General features: G+C 34.6%; 3 protein-coding genes across 7 annotated transcripts; 1 reads left to right on the forward strand and 2 right to left on the reverse strand.

Moving 5' to 3' along the window:
* Nucleotides 1-563: 563 nt before the first annotated feature.
* On the reverse strand, nucleotides 564-9500 carry LOC125062308 (WW domain-containing adapter protein with coiled-coil homolog). Of its 3 annotated transcripts, none has more exons than XM_047668132.1 (10): nucleotides 9307-9500; nucleotides 9155-9188; nucleotides 8406-8643; nucleotides 7786-8106; nucleotides 7333-7488; nucleotides 6187-6317; nucleotides 5719-5953; nucleotides 3744-3886; nucleotides 3416-3543; nucleotides 564-3062 (listed from the first exon to the last, which is right to left on the reverse strand). In XM_047668132.1, the coding sequence occupies exons 1-10, from the start codon at nucleotides 9345-9347 to the stop codon at nucleotides 2987-2989; spliced, it is 1503 nt and encodes a 500-aa protein (XP_047524088.1). In that variant the 5' UTR covers nucleotides 9348-9500; the 3' UTR covers nucleotides 564-2986. The 3 variants fall into 3 exon arrangements, with proteins under 3 accessions (XP_047524088.1, XP_047524087.1, XP_047524089.1); XM_047668131.1 differs by having other exon boundaries at nucleotides 773-3062; nucleotides 7783-8106; nucleotides 9307-9499; XM_047668133.1 differs by having other exon boundaries at nucleotides 773-3062; nucleotides 3744-3883; nucleotides 7783-8106; nucleotides 9307-9498.
* Nucleotides 9501-9985: 485 nt separating this feature from the next.
* LOC125062309 (prefoldin subunit 1) lies at nucleotides 9986-10775 on the forward strand. Its single transcript, XM_047668134.1, has one exon. The coding sequence runs from the start codon at nucleotides 10153-10155 to the stop codon at nucleotides 10525-10527; it is 375 nt and encodes a 124-aa protein (XP_047524090.1). The 5' UTR covers nucleotides 9986-10152; the 3' UTR covers nucleotides 10528-10775.
* Nucleotides 10776-11357: 582 nt separating this feature from the next.
* On the reverse strand, nucleotides 11358-26696 carry LOC125062866 (cat eye syndrome critical region protein 2 homolog). Of its 3 annotated transcripts, none has more exons than XM_047669087.1 (9): nucleotides 26325-26694; nucleotides 26122-26247; nucleotides 25841-26046; nucleotides 25250-25573; nucleotides 23226-23381; nucleotides 21824-22090; nucleotides 21125-21387; nucleotides 16327-16533; nucleotides 11358-16227 (listed from the first exon to the last, which is right to left on the reverse strand). In XM_047669087.1, the coding sequence occupies exons 1-9, from the start codon at nucleotides 26433-26435 to the stop codon at nucleotides 11957-11959; spliced, it is 5931 nt and encodes a 1976-aa protein (XP_047525043.1). In that variant the 5' UTR covers nucleotides 26436-26694; the 3' UTR covers nucleotides 11358-11956. The 3 variants fall into 3 exon arrangements, with proteins under 3 accessions (XP_047525043.1, XP_047525042.1, XP_047525044.1); XM_047669086.1 differs by having other exon boundaries at nucleotides 23226-23402; XM_047669088.1 differs by lacking the exons at nucleotides 11358-16227; nucleotides 16327-16533; nucleotides 21125-21387; nucleotides 21824-22090; nucleotides 23226-23381 and adding an exon at nucleotides 24237-24627 and having other exon boundaries at nucleotides 26325-26696.
* Nucleotides 26697-27272: the final 576 nt, after the last annotated feature.

Here is a 27272-nt window from a genome sequence, read left to right on the forward strand (position 1 = left end):
AATGTTTGTTTTATGTAATTATTCAGATAATAACATATATTAAGGGTCTGTTTCACAATGTACGGATAAGTTCTACATAAGTTCCAAATTAGCTATTTATTACTTATTGGTAGGATAAACACTATTGTGTTGCGTTTCACGACTGTCAGATAGCGCTATTCGTCACATAAAGTCCATCATAAGTTATGAGTCCGATGAATGTCAAATAGCACAATTTATCTTCCAAATAATTTATGTGTTGCATAGCTATTTGGTACTTTATCCATACATTGTGAAACAGACCCTTATTGTTAATAAATATATATTTCAGGTGATAAGACATGCCTATACTAATTAGGTTATACTGATATGCAATACCTTAGAAAGAGCTGGGTGGCATACTGGACTAGAATGTTTACTACATACAAGACAGTTTTTCTGCCAGTAATACATTCCAACAACACTCATACTATATTTATTATAACTAACAGCATTCCATCGAACATTAGTTGTTGGGTTTATCAATATAAAAATAATAAGTGTGGCAGCGATTAATATTATAAAAGATTAAGTAAGAAACGATATTTTCATAAAACCATTCTTTGCATATAATAAGCATACATTTCATAATCTTTGTCTCCATTATTGACTTAAGTATACATATATATATACACTTTTAATTACAATGTATCTGATGATGAAGATCACATTAATAGTCATTACACTATATTTTAAACTTCATAAAAGTTTTACTGTAAATGTTAGACGTTAAGTGGAAGTGAAAAGCGCTGGAGAAAGTTTACTAATTTACATATTTATTTGTGATGAAATATTTAACATAAAAAAGTTCTCAAGTAAAATACAAGTATTGGATTGAAATGCACAGTTTTATTACAATTATTACTTGCTTATTTTTTGAACAAATAATTTGGATTAGGCATTATTACTATTTTAATATAGGATCTTGAATTTGGGCTATATCAATGCAAACGGGGAATAGTTGATAAGGTTGGATGCCTAATTTACATTACGAAAACTACTAATATTAGTACTCAGCATAGATACAGTGTACATAGAGCGACAACACGGAACACCAAGGTTTCAAGATAAAATGACTACGATAAAAACTGGCAAACGTATACTATTCACTCGAGTGAATGTTCTGCCCGATTCGCCCGGACTCGAGTTTGAAGTGAATGAATATCACAGAACGTCTGTTATTTCATTTATATTACAATTAATTGGTGTACCATCTCATAGACAAATTAATAAAGATGTATTTTATTTGTGGCAGATGGCGTCGTTCTAATTTAGGATGCTTCCTTTATTAGTTCGTCTATGCTGCAAAAATATCCCTAGTATTAGAAAAAAAAGAAGACCTATCTAGTGTACACGCCGCTGGCGCTTGACCGCAACTAACAATTAAACTACGACTCATACAAAATACACGTCCTATTTTACAATTTTATACATAAATTTGGGTCCATTCATAACATTGTTAGAGGCTAATAAATTATAATATTGATTGAATTAATTTATGGAATCTTGTAATAGTAGCATGAATCTAATAGCTATTGTACGTATACAAACACGACCCTACAAAGTACAAAGCGAACGAGCGCGCAACGGCGTCGTACCATGCTATGAGAGCTAAACTATCAAATTATTTTTTTATTTAATAATTTAAACTTTACATTAAACACATTATAAAACACAATATCTTAGGATGATTAATTGAGGCATTGATAGAAAAATAGCATTTCTTATTTTACATGACTCAAGAAACTGGTTACTGAAAGTTGACAAATCAGGCCTCTATAAATCTAAAAATTACTTTCCCTCACAAGAGAAATACAGTGGCTAAGACAAGGAATAAAAATCTTTGTACAAATACAAACCATAGACAATTCCTTATAGTTACGAGGATATTTTTTCCAAGATTCAATAGGTACAGACACATTTCGAATCCATCCAGTAACTAAAAAAGGCTTTTATTTAAGACTTTCTTTGGCTTAATATCTACACATATCATTTACCAGTTACTTATTTACGGTTTTAACTACAATCCGGTGTTTAAAAAAAAGAAATGACTGTGCAACAACATTTAAGATCACTGAAATAAAAATTCTTACGCTACGTTATTCCTTGTCCACAACTAAATCTATAGAATTAAAAATTACAACAATCAATGTCACATGTCCCAAAAATAGATCGTACCCATACTTGTCTTAACATACAAAATTGACACAACACTAGGCAAACGGAATGAAACTTTCAACACAGTATCTGGTAGACATCTTTAACATAATAAGATCGACGGTCCAGGGTTTAGATCTGGAGACTGCACTTTATTGTGTTCACCTTAATGAAATATCTATCTGTTGTGTGTTTTTTTAAATTTAGGTTGACGACACTTGAAGATCGAACTAATCGAAACTTATCTTAAATGTACACTCACGAATAAAATGTTCTATTATTTACCACAAGCACTATTAATTACAAGCAGATATAAAAAAAAATGCAGATTTTTCCAATACAAATCCGATTACTGACATCGGATCACGAAAGATTGATACAATTTCTATAACATCAATAAACCTTATTCAATGTATACTACAATACTGAATGTCACGTCAATAAATTTAGCGAACATTATTTACAATTTTTTTTGTTTGTTCAAAGATAGGTGGACAACCTCGTGGACAATGATGATTGGAATAAAGATAAATCAAACCTTAAAAACTACATAAACGGGTTTATGTTCTAGTTTTAGGTTTGATTTTAATAAAAAAGTATTTAAATATATTATGCAATATAATAACGGCTGAATGCAAAAATTAAGTAGAATCACTAAACCGTATGACATGTGTCAAAGTGTTCTTACAATCCCTGTTAAATTCCAGACACTTTTCACATACCTTAAAGACAAGATAAATGTTCATTACATCAAAAAGGGATTAGGGCTGGCGGGTGTTGGGGGGATGGCTGGAACCCCCCATCTTAACCCCTAGTCTTCTGACATAAACGAATTCTGCGACTTGAGCTCCTCCAGCCGCGAGATTTGTTGTCGCAGGTACATTATTCTGAAATATCACAATATTTTTATTATATATTTATAATTCCAGAAAGATGAATAGGATGTGGTTCATCAGGCTGTGTGAACATTGTTAAAATGATTAACCTTTGACTTACTTACTATTGGATTACTTTCAGTGAGGAAACTAATATGATCCATAACTTGATCTAGCTTCTAAAATTTCTAAATAACAGACTTCCTCAAAACCCATGAAAGTCTAGGCGGTTATCATGTTATTAATAAAGCCTTCAAATTTATATTTGACGAGCAAAACATACTGAAAACTTAAATAAACTTTACTTGAAGACAACTTTGCAGACAAAGCAATTTATTAAATATAGAAAGTGCATCATTACTCACTTTTGTTCCTGTAGTGTGGCCTGGATCTCTGTGTGCCTCACCACGGAGCGAGAACATTTTAGTTCAGCAGACACACGGGTGCACTGCAAGCAACCCAACTGATGTGCCTCTTCCATATATTTGTTGGCCTATATAAAAACAAACCAAAGTTTATCAAACTTCTGCCTGTCTTTCTTATATAGAAAATTTAAAGTTATCACTTTATCAGCACTCAAGTTCAAAATTATTGACATGATAAGAATGGGAATTGATTTTTAGATTTAAATTAATTATACAATTTCTTTTCATCATCCTGCCTTTATATATTTATCTTCATGAAATATCTCACCTGTTTTTCAAGTATATCCGCTGGCCATCCAATGACATGTGTGGTTAACTCAGTACGAACATAATTGATCAAGGAGGGAGTCAGCATCGGGGCAGCTTGTTGTAAACTTCCCACCACTGATGAGTAACTACCTAGGCATTCCACTGAAACAAACATTATTTGGTAGTTCCTTGTTATCAATTAATTTTTACAGCTTTAGCCAAATAATAATGAGATAGTTTGAAATAATTTTCCATCTAATTTAATAATGTTTGATATCTAGCTAATAAAATTACCAAATTACCTGCTATGAATTACCACTTTTAAGTAGGACCTCTTATGCAAATTAAATTATTGTAATTATTGAAAACACCTTTAACACATTTTACACATTAAGTCTAGGATATAAAGCTGAAATGCCGATAATGACCGACTCATTGACAGCATCCAAAAGGCTACAGATTCGAAAAGGTAGCGCGCCGAAATCGTGATAATGGGCGACTTAAACGCCCACCATGCCCACAAGCTGGGCTCTGATACCACCGATCGCGCGTGTAGGTCTTTTTATGACTTTACCTTGGCACATCACCTGACACAAATGGTTCACGCGATTAAGCGAATACTTGATGTGGATGGTGACAAACCATCTTTGTTGGACCTTCTGTTGACCTCACATCCAAAGAATTCTCCTCTAGGTTCGTCGGATCATTACGTCGTCCGGGGTACTTTGCTTACTACAAACCATCCGACGAACCCGCTGTGCAGGCTGTCGCCGTATTTGGCATTAAAGGTCAGCCAGCAGATTGGAAATGGATGCGGTCTTTCTTTACGGATTACCCTTGGGGGTTTATATTCTTTTCGTCAGATTCTCCAGATTCGTCGCTGACTATCGTCGAAGTAACCACAAGTAGTACAGTACAGTAACTGCATTGCATGGAACTCTTTATTCCATTTTTAGCGGCGCCGATCGGTGGCAAGTCTCAGCCCTGATTTAAACGTTCTTGCAAGGCTGTCTGGAGTCAAAAGCGAGAGTGCTTTAAAGCATGGAAGCGGCGACATCTTGTGTGGACACTCCAGGTCCTTCAAACGGGAAATAGCTAAGGCAAAGTCAGTTTGGCGAGAGATTGGCTCAACTCCCTTCGGGGACTCGAGCCTTCTGGTCTCTCGCCAAAGCTGTATTATTGTCACTCCATCACTGCACAGGGAGGATGACTCGCCGGTCCATACCTCTAAGGAAAAGGCCGACCTTTTTGGGTTTTCGCACCCAAATCGACTTTGGATGACCGATGGAGATCACCCGGTGGTGACATTTTCGGGGTGTCATTATTCGATGTCGGAAATCATATTCTGGCAAAGTGCTGTCCGCAAAGCACTACCTACCATCTTTAGACACAGTGGTGCGTACTTGTGCTCCTGAGTTGGTACAGGTCCCGCAGTGTTGGAAGACCGCTTCAATACATCCAATCCCAATAAAGGCGATAGCTCTGATTCGTTCCACTACCGACCAATAGCTATAACCTCAGAATGGCCCACGGCCTAGTTTACTAACAAAAATTAAGGCAGACGATAGTGCCTTATTTAAAAACTTTACCAGAATGTCAACTGAGCACTTTGACGACTTTTTTTTTAAGTCTAAATATTTTTCGTTTCCAAAACATATACAAACAAAAACAACCTACAAATTGTTATGACGCACGAAATATGTCGCGTGGAATCCATTGAGCTCGGATATAAGCTGCGACAGTCTGCCTCATGTGACGCAAGGTGTAGCCATGCCGCACGGTACTTGCCACAATGTGCGACATTTTTAAGTTGTAACATGCCGCAATGCCGCACAGTGTTGCCCCGATGTAACATAGGCTTCAGGCAGTATCTGTCGCACACCACCACTACGTGGAACCGGCCCTCTGGCATTGAATGTCCATGGGCGACGATATCATTTAACATCGGGTGAGCCTCCTGCCCGTTGCCCTTGTTCTATAAAAAAAAAACTTACTTTTCCTCGGCAATGCATTTTCCAAATGTAAGGGTGGCGCGTGGGGGTCGACATTTTCGGAGTGGGTCGGAGTCGGTGGTCCGGCATCTCTTTGTGGGGTCTCTGACCGACTGTCTGTGGCTCCATTGTTACATGGAGGCCCCGAAGATGTACTGGGGCCTGGACCCAACCCCGACGTAGAAGCTTGCGCGGGGGCGACGATCCTGGGCAGTGCCGCCGCTAGCAAGGACCCACTCTATTCAAATAATTTAACTTTAATTATTCATGTGGTAAATTATTATTTTGTCACTTCGACACCTATAAGCCCGATAAGTTAAAAAGGGATTTTTAAGTTTAATTACAAAGAATTTAATTTCTATTTCTCTCCTCTCTCTCTTATCTTACATTCTTTTGTTTATAAAAAAAATATTTTTACTCTAAGCTTAAACATAAGATTAGTATTTTGTTAATATGTAAAGCAATACTGACAGTTGGATTAGAATTATTGAGAACAACAACAGGGGGCGCTGTAGATTCATTGCGAACGCCGTGTGAGCCTTCGGAGACAGGCGTACTTCTGTCTGGTGATATATCCATATCTTGAAGAGAACGGTGCCCTTCTGAAATTATGAAAAGGTCATTTAACTTACACTTTTTAAGAAGCACCTTCTCGCGCGCATTGGAAATCACTCAATGTAAGCCTTATATAGCTTGATGCATCTCGTCAACATTTATATCATATAAAATATAATAGTAAATATATTGAATTATCAATGTATTATACATTGCAAAATCTTGTCCAACATGCTTTTTTAAATCACTTTCTGTATTATGCTATTTAAATGTTTTCTGCAAATCTCTCAGGAGTACTGGCTGCATATCAAAAAATAGACTTTTAACACTAAAAATTCACGACATTAGTGTATTTGTGTGGTAACTGTTTGAATACCAGTGGAAATTTCCACTTAATTTCATTAAGTATGCAAAAAAATTCTGTGTAGGCAGTAGGTTGATTAAAGCATTAATTGGTAATTAGTAAAGTAAAATCTCAGAAAGAAAGAAAACAAGTTGAAATCAAATATACTTAATTAAACAGATTATTTGTGAGCCAAGTATTAAGGCCACAATAATATGTATTGCTAAAGAACTCCTGTCATGTTAAAACTGAATGATAACTTAAAACTAATGAAAGACTTACCCAATCCAAAATTATAGAATAATATAGCTAATATTTATATATTCTTTTTCTTCTGTGTATTAGCTATATTCTTCAATAATCTAGCTATCATCTAATCAAGGATCATTCACAAGGCTTAAATTTAAAGTAATTTCATATTTAAACCTAACCAGCATTATAAAAACTAATTTGTAATGTGACAGAATAAGTAAGATATTAACAGTGATTAACATGATAGAGAACATTTTTGTCATGTCCTTGTTGACATAATTAGTAAAACATAATTTCATCTATCATCATTTACACTCTTGTAATTTTTGTATATTTATGTAATATCCAAAGATTTGCTAGTAAAGAAATCATCTGCCAGTGAAATCAAATTTATTATAATAAATGAGTACTCAAAACTGATTTGGATAGATTTTGCAGCATCCAAGGTCTTTCTAGTCTTTGCTTACCTTTTGTGTCATGTCCAGAGTGTGGGGCATGTTTCGTCCTTGTTCTATCGGAAACACTTTCTCGCGACGCACTCCAGTATCTCTCAGATGTATTATTTGTTCTCTTACTTGTCTTTTCTATTTCCCGCCGCCGCGACCGTGATCGCTTTTCACGATCTAAAGTTAGTAAGTGTATATTATATTTCTTACAATATCAGTTTGCAGAGTTATCATAATTATCAAGAGTTACATCTCTTATACAAGGATAAAATTAAAGTAACGAAAATGAATGAAATTCAACTTTAACAATCAACCTTCTTTATTTGTGAGTAAACTTCATTTATAATTATTATTTTTAGCACAGCTCACAACTATATTTGTGCCTTCTGCTATTTCAATTCTTAAGTTTCTTAAAGGATTTTAAAATAGTCATTGAAAACAATAGTGATTAAAATAAAATAAAATACTTACTACCTCTAGTAGAAGAAGTTGTATATGTTGTTTGATGATCTTTGGATGAATTCTTTCGGGAGTCCCATTCTTTAGGCTTTTCCCACTGTGATACTTCAAGTTCACTGTTATAGTAATATTTCTTTCCTGATGAACTAATATGTTCTGACCACTCACTGCTTGATGGACCTGCATTTGCAGGTAACCCACCTCTCTTATAATATTTGCTATTGGAATTAACACTATTCATGCCACTAGTCCTACTTTTTTTCTCAGATTCACAACGTTCATGGTTATTTTTTTCTCGCTCACTATCTTTCCGTTTCTCCTTTGGTGATCTGACATCTGAAAGTTTTAACTTATTTCATTTTCATTTTGATCATTATAATAGTGAAACTTTCAAACTTGTCATAATAATGTTAAATTCATATAACTTATTACTGTAACTGAAAGATTTTGTGGGCTATATTTTTATTAAATGTTTATATCAAATAATGTATTAATATTTTAAAGTCTAAACAAAAATAAAGAAAGCTTTGGAGATGTTACTTTATTATGTTTACAATACAATTGTTTGGGAGATGTTTTGTTTTAAATTATATGTTCTTAAAGTCAATCTAAAAATTTATAATGTATTGACTGACCAGTGTACTTATTCCTAGAGGATTTATAGTCTCTATCTCTCTCCTTTTCTGATCCCTTGGGGACATAGGAATTCCTTGATGTGACATATCCTCTGTCATCAACCATATGGTAGTGATGATGGGCATGGCCAGTGTGCCCATGCACATTGTGGCCATGGGACATGTTTCCATTGGGGGATCTGAGTGGTGTGTAGTGGTCGGTAGATCCATATTCATTGGCCCTCTTGGAGTTGTATTTCTGTTTTGAGATCACATTAATGTTATATTACAATTTAACAGGATAAAATGTAAGAGTAAAATTATATGCCTATACTATTACTATGAAATATATTAAACAGTAATATACATTGCTATAGGCTACACAGTTGTTAACATTGTTTATATTGAAGAAGGCTTGAATTTATGAAAGTTTACAAAGTTGTAAGGTGTTTTTGAATATCTGTTGGTACATTAACACAAAAGTTACAAGCTGTGTGTTATAATTGTAAACATACATTATTCAAATATGTAATACAACACACAAATGTCTACCTTATTTTATTGATAGGAGATGTTTTGCATTTAGTTTCATACATATTAATTCAATTCTGTACAACAAACAAAACTTTAAAATTAGCAATAAATTAGACTAAAAGAATACGTAAAAAAATTAATAATATATAAATGCCTTAGAACTCAACAAATGAAACTTCTTAATGTTTGTAAATTTTAGACTATATAGTTTTGTGTAATTTTTCCGTATAACAAACCTGATATGGATGGGCCTGGTGCTTCTCAAAGTACCTGAAAATAGATAAAATTGTAAGTGTTTTTTAAAGGGATAACGTAAAACCAAATATTGTAAAAATCTGAGACCGCCATCTACAGAGGGCAGATCTGAGAATAGGAAAGATTATCGTACCCATCGCTTATTCGGTGAGGTTTCCTTGCATGCATTACCATCAATGCAAATATACGATTTTTACGGCCTCAGTGATAAAATGAAAAAACACCACTCTCATAAAAGTCGATTTACAGGAGGCCGCAATATTACTTGATGGACGCCATGTCACATTCGAGATCGAGACACTCAAGTCAACCTCAAGAAAGAGTCGATAGGCATAGATGTGAAAGAGATAAATATATTCCATAAACAAAATAGATGATACCATAAAGTCAAATCAAATAGTCTGTGCAGAAAGAGAACCGTCGTGGGATTAAGGCTGGCATCATACACACGTTTTCCGTATTCGGATTTCGGACATCCGAATGCATGGAATCAGTAGAAAATGTATTAACTGACGCACACGTTTGCTTTTTTCCGAACGGAATAAATTCCGCACGTACGTTTCGAGTGCAAGTCAGCGCGTTCGGAGAAACCTACTAGAAAAAACCTAATGGCGTCACGCGGAACGCAACGCTTGCATACATTTTGTTAGAGCCGGCGCGGTTATTATGCTTCCATTATATTATGTTGGATGCGAGGGCCAGGACAGATTACACAAATAGAACGCAAGAATTTGCTCCACTACATCCGAAATGGTACAAACCATAGACCATTCACCATAGATAAATGCACTCCGATATGTCAGTGAAAATTGACAAATTCAGTCAGAGTATAATAAATTATAAAATAACCTAAAGGCTAAAGCCAAGAGTGAGCACTGAGCTTGCTAGTTTATATACTATTAATTTCTCTGACCTCTCTGCGAATCTTCATATCAAGTGTATTAAAAGCTTAGCGATTTCCAAAAGTTCTTTTGTGACAATGTCCATACCAGTGGATTTAGAATTAAAGAAAGCTTTCGGAGAACTACAATTAAAAATGCAAAGCACTAGGAAAAAGATACACGTTATCGATGGTCAAATTGAAGTTCTAAAAAAGGTAATGAGGCATGTTGAAGTACAATCGGATACACTGCCAGCTGACACAAAAGCCTACGAATCCGTGGGAAGGATGTTCCTTTTAACTGACATAGAGGAGATAAAAAGTAATCTCGAGACTAAAGTTACCCAATTGTCAACTCGTATTTCTGAACTAGAAGAGAGCAAGCAGTATTTAGAAAAAAACTTAAAAGAAAGCCAAAATAACATCAGAGAAATGTTACATCAGCGAAAAGTACTAAGCGATAAGACCGCATAACTGTAGTATTCTCTTACCCAATAAATTGGTATCTTCAAAGTATTTTATGATTCTCTTAATTTAGTTTTATCCCCATTTTTAATGACATCAGACGAAAATGTAACAACAATTATTTATTTGAATCTATTATTTTCATTCATTCATAATAATGCTTAAATATATAATGTAATACTGCTCTTAAAGTTTTTAATGCTGATTGACTTACTACTGGACTAATTAATTATTAATAAACTTATTTCATTCTATAATACTTGTTTTCTTAATACCTGAATCTGTTAATAGTTTTAATCATATTTAAATAATCAGAACCTCTCTCTTAGTTGCAATAAATTCTTAAAGCCAACTTAATGCAATGAGGCACCTCATTACTATCTAATTGCACCTTATCATGAAGTTTGTGTAGATTGATTTCAATACTCACTGATAGAAAAAGATGGTCATGTTTCAAAACCTTTATTTTAATTTTTTACACAGAAGATTGGTTTTTATTCCTTAGTATAATTTCATTTATTTACTATAAATGATACTCATAAAGCAAAACTATATCTATACTTCTTAAACAATATAAACAAAGTAAAGGCAATATGAACATAGATTCTTTAACATCTAACAAAGACATGTTTATTTTAAGCGTAACAATTACAAATAATATATAAGAAATATTAGAAAAATATTCGCAATATTGCATTTTTGAAAAAAGTCTCCATGTACAAAAAAAATAACTTAATAATTTTTTATTATGCATGCAAATAAATTTACAAGTAAAATAATTTTCAGTTCCTTAGTCTACACAAGATACAGAAAATTCTACTCTGTTTTCTTTACATTTATTACATATTATTTTGAAACTCACAGCAATTTTAAATGAATTTGTTTTATTGCCGCAGAAAATCTGTTGTTAAAGGAGGTGTATGAAGTTTTTATATTAACATTGATAAATTATTAAGTAAATTGAACATAAACATAATAGATTTCACATATAATATTGTTATCATACTAATTTGAAAACATTATAATAAGCCAAATTGTGATGACACAAATGATACACTATAACCAACATTTATAAATCTCACAAAAATCTATATGCATTACTACTACCAGGGAAGAAGATGACAGTTTCAATACAGTAATAGTTATTTTAATGGTGCTATTATGTTTCTGGAATTTTTATCTATCTGGACATGATTAAAGTGTAGGGTTACCATGTCTATAAAAGCTTTATTTAAAATAATTTTTATTTTTTGTCAAAAAATTTAAGGTATTTGCATGCTAACAAGATAAAAATATCCAAATGCAAAAAAACCTTTATGTAGTTATACTTTTGTCATACGCTTTTCTTACTATAGAAACAATTTCAGTGTGCTAATATTTTAAGTTAGCCAGGGTCATTGCACAAGTCCTATGGTTTGAGCAAGTTGTAGAGCCAATATTATATCCAAGAAGGCCTATTAATTGAGTCATATGGTTGACGAACACCCAAAGTTGGAGGATATGTTGGTGGGTAGAGGCCCATTATCTGTGCTCCAGTTTGTCTTTGCAATTCTTCTTGATAACGTTGAATGTATTGTTGATACAGAGGGGATGAAGCATCAGTACCTACAAATGGATATCCAGCAGGTGCCTGCGAATGTGTGATGAAGGGATATGTGCTTCCACCATGATTATTTTGATGGGCTGGTTGCGCAAATTTTTCGGCATTTACGCTGTTATTTCGATTAGCAACTGCAGCAGCCATGTAGTTGGCTGCCATCAGCTGGGTGGTACTGTTCCTAAAATTTTCAATAGAGAAACCAGAATTATCACCATACATGCTACCCAGTGACATGGTGGTTGAACCAAAATTAAATGTAGTTGGGGGTATAATCGAGGAAGTCTTCCCAGACGTCAATACATTATCACCACAAGAAGTTGCGGGATATGCTTGCGAAGGTGCCGATTGCTTAGATTCTACTGTCCATTTCCTTTTTGTGGTCGATTTGTTTTCAAATTCACTTTCTGAATTCATTTGAACTTGTCCATAAGTAATACTAGACGCATCAGGTGTAGTTATCTCTTTGCCTAAGCCCTTGCCGAAAAGTTTAGACTGATACAGAGAAACATTGTTAGCAAAAGTTGACAAATAACGTTCATTAGCATCAGAATGTCTTTCCAGCAGTTCCAAATTCCTCATCGGTTCGATTGAATCGTAAAGCGTAGAATGGCCGATATATGGATTTTTATAGGGCATAGCAAAGCTATTGTTTTGTGTTTTTTTTGTGGCTGATAGTTGAACATTAGTATTGTCAGATTTTGGCATTGTGGCTCGAGGATTGGGTATCCTTAGTTCAGAAGGCCCAGTTGAATTTGTTTGCACTTTGTGTGAAGTTATCCGCGGCAATGCATAGTTGTTGTATTGCTGTTGCTGAAGATTTTTTTCATCGTTATTAACAAAAGTCGAAATGTTCGCTGACACACGTTCTTGCTTACGCGTTGGCGTTGGATTTTTCCAATATCCAAAATTAAGGGGTGCTGAAGATATGCTATTTGTATATTGCTTTTTATTGACCAAATTAGTCTCATTACCACTGTTGGTATTAGCTGAAAAGTCCTCGGGCAGTTGGTCTTGCTTTACAGCGTGATCTGTGTCTCTCCAGTTACCGAAGTCAAGTGGTGTTGATGATATATTATCTGAATACTGTTTTTTGTTGGTTGAATTTGTCTCATTATTGTTGGTAGCAGTAGGAAAGTGAGCAGGTAGAGGGTCTTGTTTAAGCCCTTGATTTGGTTCCCTCCAATTGCCGAAGTCAAGTGGTGTTGATGATATATTATTTGAATACAGCTTTTTATTGGCTGAATCAATATCACTAAAGGATAACCTACCTACCTTAAAGGGTAAGCTACTAATTTGCTGACCAGAGGCCAGCGACTCGTATGGATTTTGATGAGCATGTGATATTGTTTGGTTCAAGTTTACATCATTGTGTCTTTCATGTGTATGAGCAGGTGTAAAATTGTAAGTGCTTATATTAGGTTTTGTTAAAGGTTTAGGAAGTTGCTGGCTATTTATAACCACAGAATCTAATTCATATCTTCTCTGGGATTTACAAATTTCTCTCTCTCTGGTAAAGTATTCCAAATCACCACGTAGCTCAGTGGTACCTTTGGCTTCTTCGGAAATAAAATAACCCATGTTGACCATATCTACGGCATTTTTCTTGGTCATTTCAAGGGGCTTATTGTTGGCATGTGCTGGTTTATTATTTTCATACATGCTATTGATCGTTTTTGCATATTTAATTTCGCTATTATTTTCAACTTTCTTTTCCACTTCAACCAAAGCAACATTGTCTACATTTGAAAAGGCAGGCAATGTCTGGTTGAGGGGTTCCACTTCATTTCTCGGCGTTTGTAAAGAATTAGAACTGTTATCTTGCGGTTTATCTTCAGTTTCTTCAAATTCGTTATATGTTCGTTTCTTAACAGGAAATGAAGACTTATTCTCGTTATCATAATTTGATTGCTTTTGGGGTGAAAGTGCTGAAGGTATGTAATGTGGTTGTTTTGGGGAGTAATCAGGTGACACTGGAGACATTAGTTGGTTAGTGTCAGTTGGGAGCCTGGGAGTTTTACTGAGAGTAGTTGCTTTATTCTGTTCGTAGAATAATGAGGTGTTTTGAGTGTTGATAAGCAATGGACTCTTGATAGGATCTACGAAGTAGTTTGGCGCAATAGCTCCTTGTGAACCTGCGGAAGCGGCGTAGACGTGCAGTGGACTTGAAGAGTAAGGTGACTGTGGTGCTTCCCTAGGGCTACATATTTTGTCGGGACTGCTCTTTACTGACGTAGTATCTTGGTAAAAACCGGCTCGAACAGTTCCATTAATTATGACTCCGTCATAATATCGCGGTGACGCTGGGGAGCGAAGTAGAGGAGAAGAATGGGACATTTGATGACGGGGAGAGTCTAAGTCCTGACTAAGACACGATTGCTCTGATACAGAACTCCCAGTACTTGTCCTTCTTGGAAGCGGAGGTGGCACAACGATTGTGTCACTTGTACTATCACCCCCATCGTGGTTTGGAGAGTTTGGATCATTGGGGGAGTCAATTTTGCTCGAGTTATTTTTAGGAGTTACTTTTACTTCTGTTATTTCAGGCTTCACCGGCTTTTCTTCATTATCAGTATTAGTTTTCTTTTTCATAGAAGTAGGTGGTACTGTCGTTTTAGGGGCACCAAAAGCTTTAAACCAAGCACTTAAGTTAGGTGTTGCTTTTTCCTGACTTGGTTTTGACACGGATGGTTCACAATCATCTTCTTGGTCCTTTTGAGTTGGAAGAACCACTGTTTCGTTTGGCTCTTGTTTATCAGAATTCTCTATAGATGCTTCTGTTTCAGTGGATGTAATTGGTAATTCTTCAGTTAACACATTTCTAATGCTGCATTCCTGAGACAGTTGAAAATCAACTGTAGGAAGAACTGATCCGAGGTTTAACTTTGGGCTGGTTTCTTCATTTTGGCTCGAATCCCCAAATTCAACATAGTCCTCAATATTCTTAGGAAAATTGGTTAGTAAATTTCCCTTGCTTTTTCCCGGTTGTAGTCTATCGATTGTTCGTTGTATTTCTCGTTTTCTTACCAGTTTTAGTTCACGTAAAGATTGACGTTTTCGCGTGAAGTCTTTTTTAGAAGTGGTGGATTTTTCACTCAGTAAGCTCTCATAATCTTGGCGACTGCTGCTGTCCTGTTCTTCTGTAGTTACACTAGGAGCTGAGCTTTCCAGTGAGCTACCCACTGATTTTTCTGGCATATCTTCAAGCCATTTACTGATGTCCTTCATGGCTTCCTCTAAAGCCTCAGAAGTTGACTCACTTTTTGAGGAACATTTTTTAGCAAGTTTTCTATTGATACATTTTCCTTTAACATTTTCTAGAGGCTCATTATCCGAGCCATCTTCGTCACTATCTTCCTTATAATCCGGCTTTCTTTCAATTCTTCTCCCACTCCTTGGAGAAAAGAGGCTTGTGAATAAAGACGGGTCCCGACACTTTTTATTTTTCGCTTTTAATTTTTCGATAGTTTCGCGCAATTTTTGGTTTTTGTCCTCTTTTGGTGCAATGAGATTCTTTTTTGTTTTTTCGTTCCCAAAAAGATGTTTCCAAATGTGTTTGGCTACTGCACGGTCTGGTAATTTGAACTTATCAATTTTGTCTAACAGGTACTGGACTTTTGCGTTATGGCATTTTGATGTATGAGTTTTACTAGTTTCTGGTTCAACAACTTCAGTGGGGGACGGAGTGGGAGTGTGGATAGAAGGCAGAGGACTAGCGCTGCGACTGTTTGAGCTTGAACGAGATTCCTGTGAATCATTATGGTTTGTGCATTCAGGCTCTACTTGCTCAATTTGTTTACTTTTCTTTTGTTTAGATTTTTTACCCCTTTTTTCGTTTTTTTTGCTGTGCTTCTTGCTATGCTTGGTCTTGGAGCCATGCTGTTTCTTTTTATGAACCTTGGAGTGTTTTCCATGCCTATGGCGTTTTTTACCCTTTTCATTGCGAGATTCCTTCGAAATTTTATTACTTCTATCTTCTTCTTCTGTCTCATCGTTGTTATTATCCATCTCAGTAACTGTATGTGTCAATTCTCGGTCACTATTATCAGAGTTATCGCATTTAACTTCTTGTTCTTGGTCTTCTATAATGCTAGATGTACTGCATTTAGGTTCTGAAAATATACATGAATTATTAGTTATCTTTAATAGATGTAGAGGAATTTTAAAAAAAATCTGTTTAATAGTAATTAATAGATAGTAAAAGATTATACCGCCACTTTCTGATTGAGATTTATGTTTCTTCCGTTTGCTAGCGACTCTTGATGGCGAATCACTGGCTTTACGTTTCTGTCGACGAGTTGGTGTCGGCAATTGATATTCTACGGCTATTTCTTCGTCTGAAGACGATACAGGATACATATACTTCTCAGTCAATCGTTCAAACTCTGCTTGCAAATTGTCGACCATCATTGTATATTCTAAAAAAATAAAAAAATATTAAGTCTGATTGCACTGTTTTACCTCATCATAATATGATTGGATAGAAAGGGATGACAGAGTGCTTCAATTAAAAGATTCCGATTCGTGATTTAGTTTTTATGAATTACCCTAATTTAGCACTCTCATTAATTTTAGACATATACTTTAATAATAATAATAATAATAAAGCCTTTATTTCGTTCCATACCATTTACATTACATGCTAATACAACTAAACTAAAAATTTTGTGTTAATGTGGTTAGTAATACAGTATATGTAATATTATTTAGTAATTTAATATTGAAATAAATGTTAGTATTATTAGTACCATATTTTATTTTCCTAGGTATGGATCCCTATCTTGGGTATAGGCCTCCTCTAGCCGCTTCCAGTCCTCTCTGTCCTGACCCCTGATCATCCATTCTTTTCCGGCAACATGGACAATGTCATCGACCCAGCGTTTCTGAGGTCTGCCGACTCTCATTTTTCCCCTTGGACCGAGCCATTTAGTAGCTGTAAGTGTCCATCTATCATCTTTCAAGCGAGATATATGTCCTGCCCATTTCCATTTTAGCTTCAGTGCATGCTTTAAGGCATCTGTAACTCTAGTTCTTTCTCTTATTGTTTCGTGTCTGATTTTGTGTATCCTTTTTAATTTTAGCATACTGCGCTCCATTGCTCTCTGACATGACCTTACTTTACTTTTGGTTTTGTTATCAAATACCCATGTTTGGCATGCATATGTTAGGCATGGTAGTAGGCAAGTGTCCATTACAATCTTTTTGTATTCTGCACTGTAATTTCCTTTCAGAATCTCCTTATGTGACCAGTACCTGTTCCAGGTAATGTTTATTCTCCTGCAAATTTCCTTGTCATTGTTGGTGGTGTCAAACGATACCTGCTTCCCTAGATAGATATATGACTCTACATACTCTATTATTTTGTCATTTACTTTTATAGGTTTGTGCAGGCTATTTGACATGATTTTAGTTTTGTTGGGGTTCATACTCAGACCTACTTTTTTACTTTCCACATCCAGGATTTGCAGCATTTTTTCCAGCGCTGATGCAGTTTCACTAAAAACAGCTATGTCATCTGCGAATCTGAGATGTGTTAGGTGCTGATTTATTAGCGGTATGCCCCTGCTTCCCCAATCAATATTTTGAAAGACACTTTCTAGGACTGCTATAAATAGTTTTGGGGACAGAGGATCACCCTGTCTTACGCCCCGTCTAATGGGAAACTCTGCACCTTTCGTTTCTAGTTTTATTCTACTTGTGCTTTTAGAATATAGGTCTTTAATGATTTGTATATATCTATCTTCCACTTTATTTTTTTCCAATGTCTGCCATATAGATGTGTGTGTTATGCTGTCGAACGCTTTGGAATAGTCCACTATATAGAGTGGTCTATTGAATTCCTTATATTTCTCTATAAGTTGTTCTAAAGCATGGATGTGGTCCACAGTTGAGAAACCTGAACGAAATCCTGCCTGCTCCATTGGTTGGTTGTTATCAATTGTTGTTGTTATTCGACTAAGTAGGACTGATGAGAATAGCTTATAGATGGTAGGTATCAAACTAATTGGTCTATAGTTACCAATATCCAACGGGTTTCCTTTTTTGTATAGTAACACAATGTCTGAGTGGCACCACTGTGTAGGGACATAGCCTTGTTCCAGCACTATGTTAAATAATTTTGTTATGATACTAGTTAGTATTGGTGCTCCGATTTTTATGGCCTCATTAGTTATATAGTCAGGTCCTGGACTTTTGTCAGGTTTTAGTTTGCAAATATATTTATGTACGTCTTGTTCATCAATGGCTTGTAGTATTTCCTCCGAATTCTTGGTGGTTGGGCCAACTGCTCTGTCATCCTGATGTTCGTAGAGGTTTCTATAGAATTCAGTAGCACACTCCATGATTCCTTTTCTAGTTTTCATTTCTCTGTGTCCATTTTCTAGTTTTGTTATCCAATTTTTGTGTGTGTTTAGCTCCTTAAGCCCCCTCTTCGTACTTCGATATTGCTTTAGGTTTTTTTCTAAAATATGTTTTCTGTGGTTTTTATAATCTTTTCTTATGGCTTTATTTGTTGCTTTGAATAAATTCTTAAGTTTGATCTTATCTTCCTTGTTTTTAATTTTTTGTTTGATTAAAATTGAGCGTTCATTTATTAGTTTTTGAGTAGATTTGCTAATTATTTTATTTGTTTTGTGGTCTTTATCTATTTTTAGGCTTTGTTTAATTATTAATTCTAGGGCGTCATAGTAAGTTTGAACATCATTATTATTATATATCTCTTTAAGGCGGGTATTAATATTATCACTTAGGTTCTTCAAATACTCTGATTTTTCATTGTCGGTTTCAGGAGATTTTGGTAACATTACAAATTTCTTTCTTGATAAAGTTGGTGTTGTCAGTATTACAGAGGCTCTGACTAATCGATGGTCAGATGGAAAATCTATTTTATTTATAATTTCCATGTTTATTATGCACTTGGGGTGATTACTCATTATAAAATCTATTTCATTTTTTGTTTGTCCATTAGGCGAAATCCAGGTCCATCTACGACTAAGTTTTTTCTTAAAGTAAGTGTTCATTATACAGAGCTTGTGTTCAAAGGCATATTGGATTAGTCTTTCACCTCTCTGGTTACGCTTGCCATAACCATAATTGCCTAGTATAAGTTTTTCTTTATGTTTGGGTTGACCAATCTTAGCATTGAAATCTCCTAAAATCAATACATTTTTGTCAGGTGTTTCATGGGCTTTTTCAAGTTCTTCATAGAATTTATTGATTTCAATTTCATCTGCTTCTTCGGTTGGTGCGTAGACTTGGATGAGTGATATGCAGTGTTCTCCAAATTTCATGCGCAGCAGGGCTACCCGTTCAGATATACCAGTGAACTCGATAATATTGGCTTTGTGTTTTCGACTGATAAGAAACCCAACTCCATATAATCCAGGTGTGTTTCCCATGTAACAGAGGATGTGTTCATGATGTTCTTCTATATTAGATCCCATTTTTCTGACTTCTGCTAATCCTAATACATCTATTTGAATATTTTTCAATGAGTGCACAAGTTCTATCAATTTTTCTGTTGATGCTAAAGTTCTCACGTTGTAAGTTCCAATTTTCAACACTCTTGTTTGTTTTTTGTTTGTTGCTAGAGGGTTTTGGTCTGATTCCCCACGGGGACCAGCCAGATTGGGGAATGTTTTTCTAAATGTTTTACTTATATTTTTATGTTCTTTGTTTATCCGGCTGTCGAGTTCCTATGTTTGTTTTGATGTGGGGGTAGGGGTGGTGAGAGAGTTACTTCTTCCTCGCATCATGTCAAAGGCGTTTGACCTGCTTGCTTTTGTTGTTGCTGTGGGTTGCAAATTGCTCTTTTGGGCGTATTTTGGTGGTGAAATTGACATAGAACGCTCGCGTTTGCGTTTTTCTTTTGTTTGTATGCTATCCCGTATGATGAGTTTGTCATATTTCAATACTGCATACTTTCCCTTCTGTCTTTCTTCTATCAACTGTTGTTGGAGTTCCCTTCTTTTAGTTAGTACATTTTTAGGATAGTCTTCATTTAAATAGATTCCGGGCAGCTTTTTCTTATTTCTCATGATTTGTTCTTTTTTCCAAGCATGTAAAAGAGAGATGATAACAGGTCTTGGTTTTTCGTTATCTACCCCCTTTTTTCCTAGGCGGTATATATTATTGATGTCGTTATGGCCGATATCTATATTTATTTTTGATCGAATCATTTCAGTGACTATTTCTATTAGATTTTGTTTTGAAATCTCTTCCTCTTTAAATCCAAAGGCTATAATATTATTTTTACGGTTTTCGCGCTCTAAATTATCAATTTTCTCGCGTAGGTTCTTGTTTTCGGATTTCAAGTCTGTTATTGCTTTTACTAAAGGGTTTAGTTTCTCCTCCATTTTTTGCATAATTAAATTCGATTGTTTTTGCATTTCTATCTTCATGTCATCAAAAAGTGCTATAAGATTATGATCCATTCTTTACGATCACGAATCAGAACTTAGTCGTTGGTAGCTTGTACTTTTTAATTATGGCAACAATTTGGTATATATCAATAGTGTCACTTTAACTAATATTGATTGTCAAAGTATTATGTCGGCTCAAATAACCTTCAAAGTTTCACGAGTTTAACACAAGATCTTAATGTTTAATGCGTCACTTCACACAATGTTTTATATTTAAAAGAAATGCCACTATTACTTTTAACCTATTTTGTGATAGTACACTACGTTTTTCCTAGTTTTTCTGTATTTTTGTTGAGTTTTCGTCTGGAGCGACTACTATTACGTGTGCGTGTTTTGACAGCCGGAAACGGAAAAAAGGACATATACTTTACAAATTCTTTAATCTAATTGCTAGACTAAATTCAAATAATTATGTGTATTCTGTTAATACATATTTTGAAGCTTGCTTTTTTGTATTTATTTTTCAAAATGATTTTTTTTTTGAATGATGTAAATTTTTGATAAATCATAAATAATATAGATTTTCTTCATTTGAACAAAATCTCATCAATTGAACCGGATTGCCATATAGGATATATAAGAAACTCACCATTATCTTGTCCATTGTAAAGCCGACAATTGCTGACAATTAGCTTAAAGTCTGCTTTAAATGTAGCAAAGTCCATATAATATCCGCTATCTAGTCGTTCTTCCATCGTATGGAGGTCCATAGGCCGTCTTATTATACTGTAATAATTCGGTGCATAGTCTTCTTCAACAGGATCTAAAAAGGGCCAAGCATCTTGGTGATTCTTCAATTGTTCCAGTACTTTGTACATGTCGGTTTGTATATCTTCTTTAGTTTGGCTAAATCTGGAATTAGGTGTTCAAAAATATATTGAATTAGTAAATAAATACAGTCGAAAACCAGCAATCTTATCATGAAAGGAGCAAGGGTTCAACAGTCCAAACATTTAGAACATCTAGGTAATTTGGTAGATTTTGTGGACAAATAAAATAATTGCCATTTTGCTACTTAAAAAACGGTCATAAATGAAATTGCTCCATCTCCTTCATTAAGTTTTACAGCTTTTCATTATCACCAATTCCATAATGTACTTATCAGACGATAGCTAATAAAAATATACATGTAGCCAACATAGATGAAATCGCAGTCTACAAGTGTTTTGTCTGTAATGTTGGAATTTTATATGTGAATGACGTATACTTAAAAAACAAAGCTAGGATAAAAAAATTGTAAACACTTTAAACATGACCCTTAAAATGAATAAATAATGAAAATATATACATTTGTGAGGTTTTAAGCTTCTTCCTGGTGCTGTTAATCGGCTCATCCGTGTCCGGGATAACAATTTGGTCATTTTGAAAGGTAGCTGAAGCAAGTGAGTTGTTTGTCTTTCGTCCAGTCCGTATGGGGGGCTCTTGAGGTGCACTATTCTCTGCATCTTCTTTGATCTTTGATTTCTTGGCACCCTTTTTAGGTTTTACTACTCTAGGCATTTCTTCTGCCTCCGAATTACCACTGCTATCGGATGTGGATAACCGTGATTTAGATCTGGAAATAAGACTAGTATGCATTAAAGGGAATTATAATATTTAATTTTTACATAGATATTACAGTACAGTATTTGATTTTATATTGAATTACTTATGCATGGCATTTGTGATACCTATGATACCTTTGATATCCTTAATAAAACAGATTTGTTTTCGCCTTTTAATATCAATACGTAGGTTGATAAATAGTCGTTAAGAACTTAACACAGAAATACCTCCACTGAACTCACCATTGACAAAAAAACTATTCAGCTTTCTATATTTTCGATTTTGTTCCCTGAATTGAACTATTATTTTGTAAGAAACAATATGTATAGTATTAAGTACAGCTGTATAGCTACTGTTGTGCATAGGCCAGTCACATTAAGACTTTTATTAAGTACCTAGAAGATTGATATTGAGTTTTTAAGAGAAAAATATGAGGCACAAAATAATAAACTAATATAAACATAAAAAATTGAGATGCAAAGAAAAACAAATAGGGAAATTCTCATATAAAATATTTTCAAATAATCATAAGTTTATTTTGGCACATATTATATATAATATGTGCCTCCTGTATTCCTATAATTCTCATTCATCATCAAAAAAGTCAAATTCGGTCTTGTTAATGTTTTTATATTCAAAATTTTTCAGTTTTGGTAAGTTAGTCAGTTATTGCTTGTCTGTATTATTTTTAAGCTTTCATTGAACATTATTATTATCATACTTCTATTATAAATTTTGCACTTCAAGTTGCCTGGAAGAGCAATATGGAATGATTTTGACTTTTGTTAACTTTTTATATTATGTAATAAAGTGTGAATAAATAAATACATATAGAATAATTATAGTAGAAGTTATTAGTTTAAGCTATAGGAAAAGTTTTTTTTCTATGTATATGTAGATACATAAAGACAACATAGCTCACAAAACATAATATATCAGCTTAATTTCACTATTCTACCTAAAATGCTCACCATCAGCTCTAGGTTTAAAGAATTTAAACAAATTATACTCGTAGATATAAAATGTTAAGTAAAGTGACGACTCTACGGCTTTAAAAAAATAAATATAATAATAACTTGAGCGACGAAAACGCTCTCACTTAAGCACGTGGCTGACAGAAACTTCATAAAAGTGTATTAACCTACCTCAAAAAGTTCCGGCGTTTAGCCCGATTTCGCCTGGCACTGTTTTGGCTTTCAATGCTGTCGGAGTCCTTAGAGACTTCGACGTCGGTAGTCGCTTTGCTGCTCTCTTCTTCCTCCTTCTGTCGAATCTTCTCCAAAACTCGACTTGATGTTCGCCTAGGTGCCAATTCGAGTAACCTTTAAAATCATTACAATATAGGACTCTTACCTATTGGGTGTTGAACCCACTTTAGCAGAGGATAACTGAAAGAGTCCAACTGGCTGCCTGTTTTGAAAAATCCCTAACAAATCCAAACAAAGCTTTTGTTTCTCTTCATCCACTGTGAGTTGGAAAATCAAAAACGCACCGCCGCATCTTGATTAGTCGCTGGTTTATTAACATACATCAACCTCTACATTCAACAGGGCGACAATAGTTGCCATGAGACTGCCTCTCTAACATATATCGTCGATAAATGAAACGTTTTAGCTTCAACATGATGAATGGAGGCGTGCGGTGATATAAATACAATAAGCATTATCATTATAGGTACAGCGATAGAGAGAATTATCTCACGAAAAAGTTTACGCATTTTTAAAGCCCACCCTTCCATAGTATGGATGGTAGGGTGGTTAAAATATGTTCATTATATTTAGTGTCATTGTACTTTTGATAGAATGTAATATGGAGTACAATAGTCATTCCATGGTTAAAAAGACCAAAAAGAAATACTAATGGAACTAAGTAACATTGTTGTTTAACACTTTTTTTTGGAAATTAATAAAAGTCGCAGGGCGCCAGGTCTGTATGGCGGAGGGACTCATTATCTCGACACTTGCCATAGTCAAATATTCAACAGTCCGTTTTGCGGATTGCGCTGAAGCATTGTCGTGGTGAAGGAGGATCCTGCTTCAAGGGCGCTGCTGTTGAATGTTTTCCAAGACAACAGGCAAACAGCGATTGACATACCAGTCTGCTGTAACTGTCCTTCCATCTTCTAGCACAACTGTCGCGAAATGACCGTTCCGACCAAAGAATGAGGCAATCATCTTTTTTCCTTTCTTTACCTTAGTTGGCTGATCCTTGAAAAGAAACACCCACTGAGCTGATTGTCTTTTGGTTTCGGGTTCGTAGCAATATATCCAGCTTTCATCACCTGTGACGATGTCAAATACAGCATTTGAGTCACCGCCGTTGAACTTATCTAACATTTGGCGACACCAATCCATGCGAAAGTGTTTCTGGTCGTCGGTTAAAGTATGGGAAATCCATCTGGTACAAAGCCTCCTGACGCCTAAATGTATGTGTAATATTTTTTGAACTTGACTCATACCAATGCCTAGGCCCGTATCAGCTGATCGGTCACTCTCTTATCTTCCCCTATCATGCGTCGCACAGCACTGATGCTATCTTCAGTACTCGCTGTTAAAGGATCATCATTGAGATTGCTACGTCCACGCTTAAACTCGTTAAACCAATTGTAAATATTGGCACGAGATGAAGCTTCATTAAGAAATGCTAATCGCAGCCTATCATAGCTTTGTTGTTGAGTTAGCCCCCAACGAAAGTCATAAAAATCATTGACCGAAAATTATCTCGCGTTAGATTCATTTTTACGTGTTACAGAGCTTTTGCCGCCAATTCACAAAAACAAAAGACAAATGAATGCAATATACTACATAAGGTTACCAAAGAGTAAAATGTCTATAATTGAATGTCTGAAATTGAAATTCAAATAATTTTTCATTAGCAATGTTTTTAACTGGCCAGTTCTAAACATTTTCAGTGTTACCCACATAAAATGTGTAATTTTATAAATTAAGCTTTATTAATATTTTTAATACTAATTGATTGCTTTAAGTCTTGTAATAGTTACAGCTGTTAATAAACATTATATCTAAAACAAAAAACTTTGTATTTAAAGAGGGCAGGAGACAGTTTATTGCCAGGTCCCTTGTAGTCCTGGTTGAGTAGAAGTAGAAAATTTGATGTTGATATTTAAGAGTATATTGTTTTAGTAATATAAATAAATGATCTCACTGACCTTTTCCTCTGAAGTCTTTCCTTTTCATGAAAAAGTCTTGGTATTTCTGGCATAAAGTTCTGGGAGAGAGATCTAAATAGCTCCTTCTCGATCTTGCTTGTAGCTTTGCTGAACTTTTGTGTTAGGTTCGTCCAATCCTCTTCTGTAAAGCAAACAACTTGCCACACCCTTTCCGTCTCATCCTCGTTCCACTCATCGCCATGTAGCCACCCCCTCTTTTTATCTTTCTTTTTTTTCTTCTTTGCCTTAGGTTTTCTGATTATATCCTCCCTATATAATCTAGTGCCATAGAAATACCAGTAAGCAGAGTCATTGTCATCCCATCTGTAAAAGTTATGAGTTCTCTTTAATTGAGCTTTGAAACTTTAATTAGAACAGTCAATAACACAACTCTTATTCAATTTTACATTTTTGTTTAGTTCCTAAACACATTACACAGACGAGACATGAATTTTGAATACTGTATCTTAAAAACATCCAATTTAACATATGGTGGTCTCAATTAAAAATATAATGTTCAGCTCTTAAGTCACAATCATTAAAAGTAAAGTAATTTTAGGAATTGATGTGGACCAATTTAGTTTAACTTACCCTAGAGGTTCTACTCTCAAACTCTCTGCTTCAAGATTTTTAAACAAATCAAACACATCTTCAGCATCCAATCGAAAGTCACATAATGCATATAGGATTTCTACTTTTCTTCTGAGGGGAAGAAATTGAAAATCAATATCAGTATTGAAGGGGTTGTATCTGCCTGACTCTTGACATTTTTGTCGAAAGAGACGTCTTAAATACATCTGTAATAAATAGCATTAGATTCAAAACTTAAGAATATGAATATTACAAATTAAGATTTAGAAAAGAATATTCACTTGATAATTAAAGGCTGAGATGTCATTGTTACCAAGACAACCATTTAGAAGTCGTACAATCAATTCTGTGAGCAAAGAACTGCCAGAGTCCTCAGTACCATCGGTCAGGAGAGCCTCCTCAAGTTCCTGAAAATATATATAAAATTGTTATTCCCGAACTGTAGAAATATAAATCAAGTGAATTAAATTATGTAGATACTCACTTCAATGTCAAAATCGAGAAGATTGAAAGCAGTTCGAAATAATGAACAGAAATACGCAATGCTTGGTACTTCCCACCATGATTGTATATCAAGGAACCGTGAGAAATTCATTCAGGGATGTTGTACAAAGAAAATACAAACTGATCCTTCGTTTTTACTGGAATTCACTAAACACTTATTAAAAAATTGTTAACATAACCTTAAACCACTACGCCCTTACAGTTAAACAGAAGAATTTACACGAAATGGACATCCATTCTAGGTTTTTGTCTAAGTAAATATCAAAGAATTTAATGATAAGTTATTAATTTTAGACGGAACGTATAATATGCGTTGTGTATTGGAGAACACAAACGCCATAACAGTTTACAAGTTAATCAACCGCAGTACTTTCGGCTGTTTAAAGATAATATCCGTTCTTGAATTAGATTAACTTCTTTTATTAACTCGTAATAATTACAAAAAATATTTATTATTAATATTGTAAGAACATACTTCGAGTCAAAGTTCAATAAAATTTTGAAAAATAGAAAATGATTTCCCAGCAACCGGAAATCTTAAAATATAAAAAAAATTCAATTCGGTAATGGTTTTGCTTATGCTTCACATTCTAGTCTGTAGTTTACGGTTATCAGCAGATTAAATATATAACTAATCTGTAGAAAAACTATTACTTAATAATTATGGTTATATTCAGAAACGAGACTTAGTTCTAAGTTAGGGATGATCGATATTGACATCGATGTCATAATCGAAAGCCTAACATCGATATTCGATATTTATCGAAATCCGTACGAAAATGATTTTTGCATTAATAATTGACCAAGAAATAAAATACAGTGAAATGGTTCGAATTTTATTAAGAAACAGAACAAACGATTACATATTTCCATATTTTTGTCAACTGACTGAATGAAAAGTAATTTTGATAAAGAAGAACCTTTAAAT

The sequence above is a fragment of the Pieris napi genome, chromosome Z, assembly GCF_905475465.1.
Source record: "Pieris napi chromosome Z, ilPieNapi1.2, whole genome shotgun sequence".
Taxonomy (NCBI): domain Eukaryota; kingdom Metazoa; phylum Arthropoda; class Insecta; order Lepidoptera; family Pieridae; genus Pieris; species Pieris napi.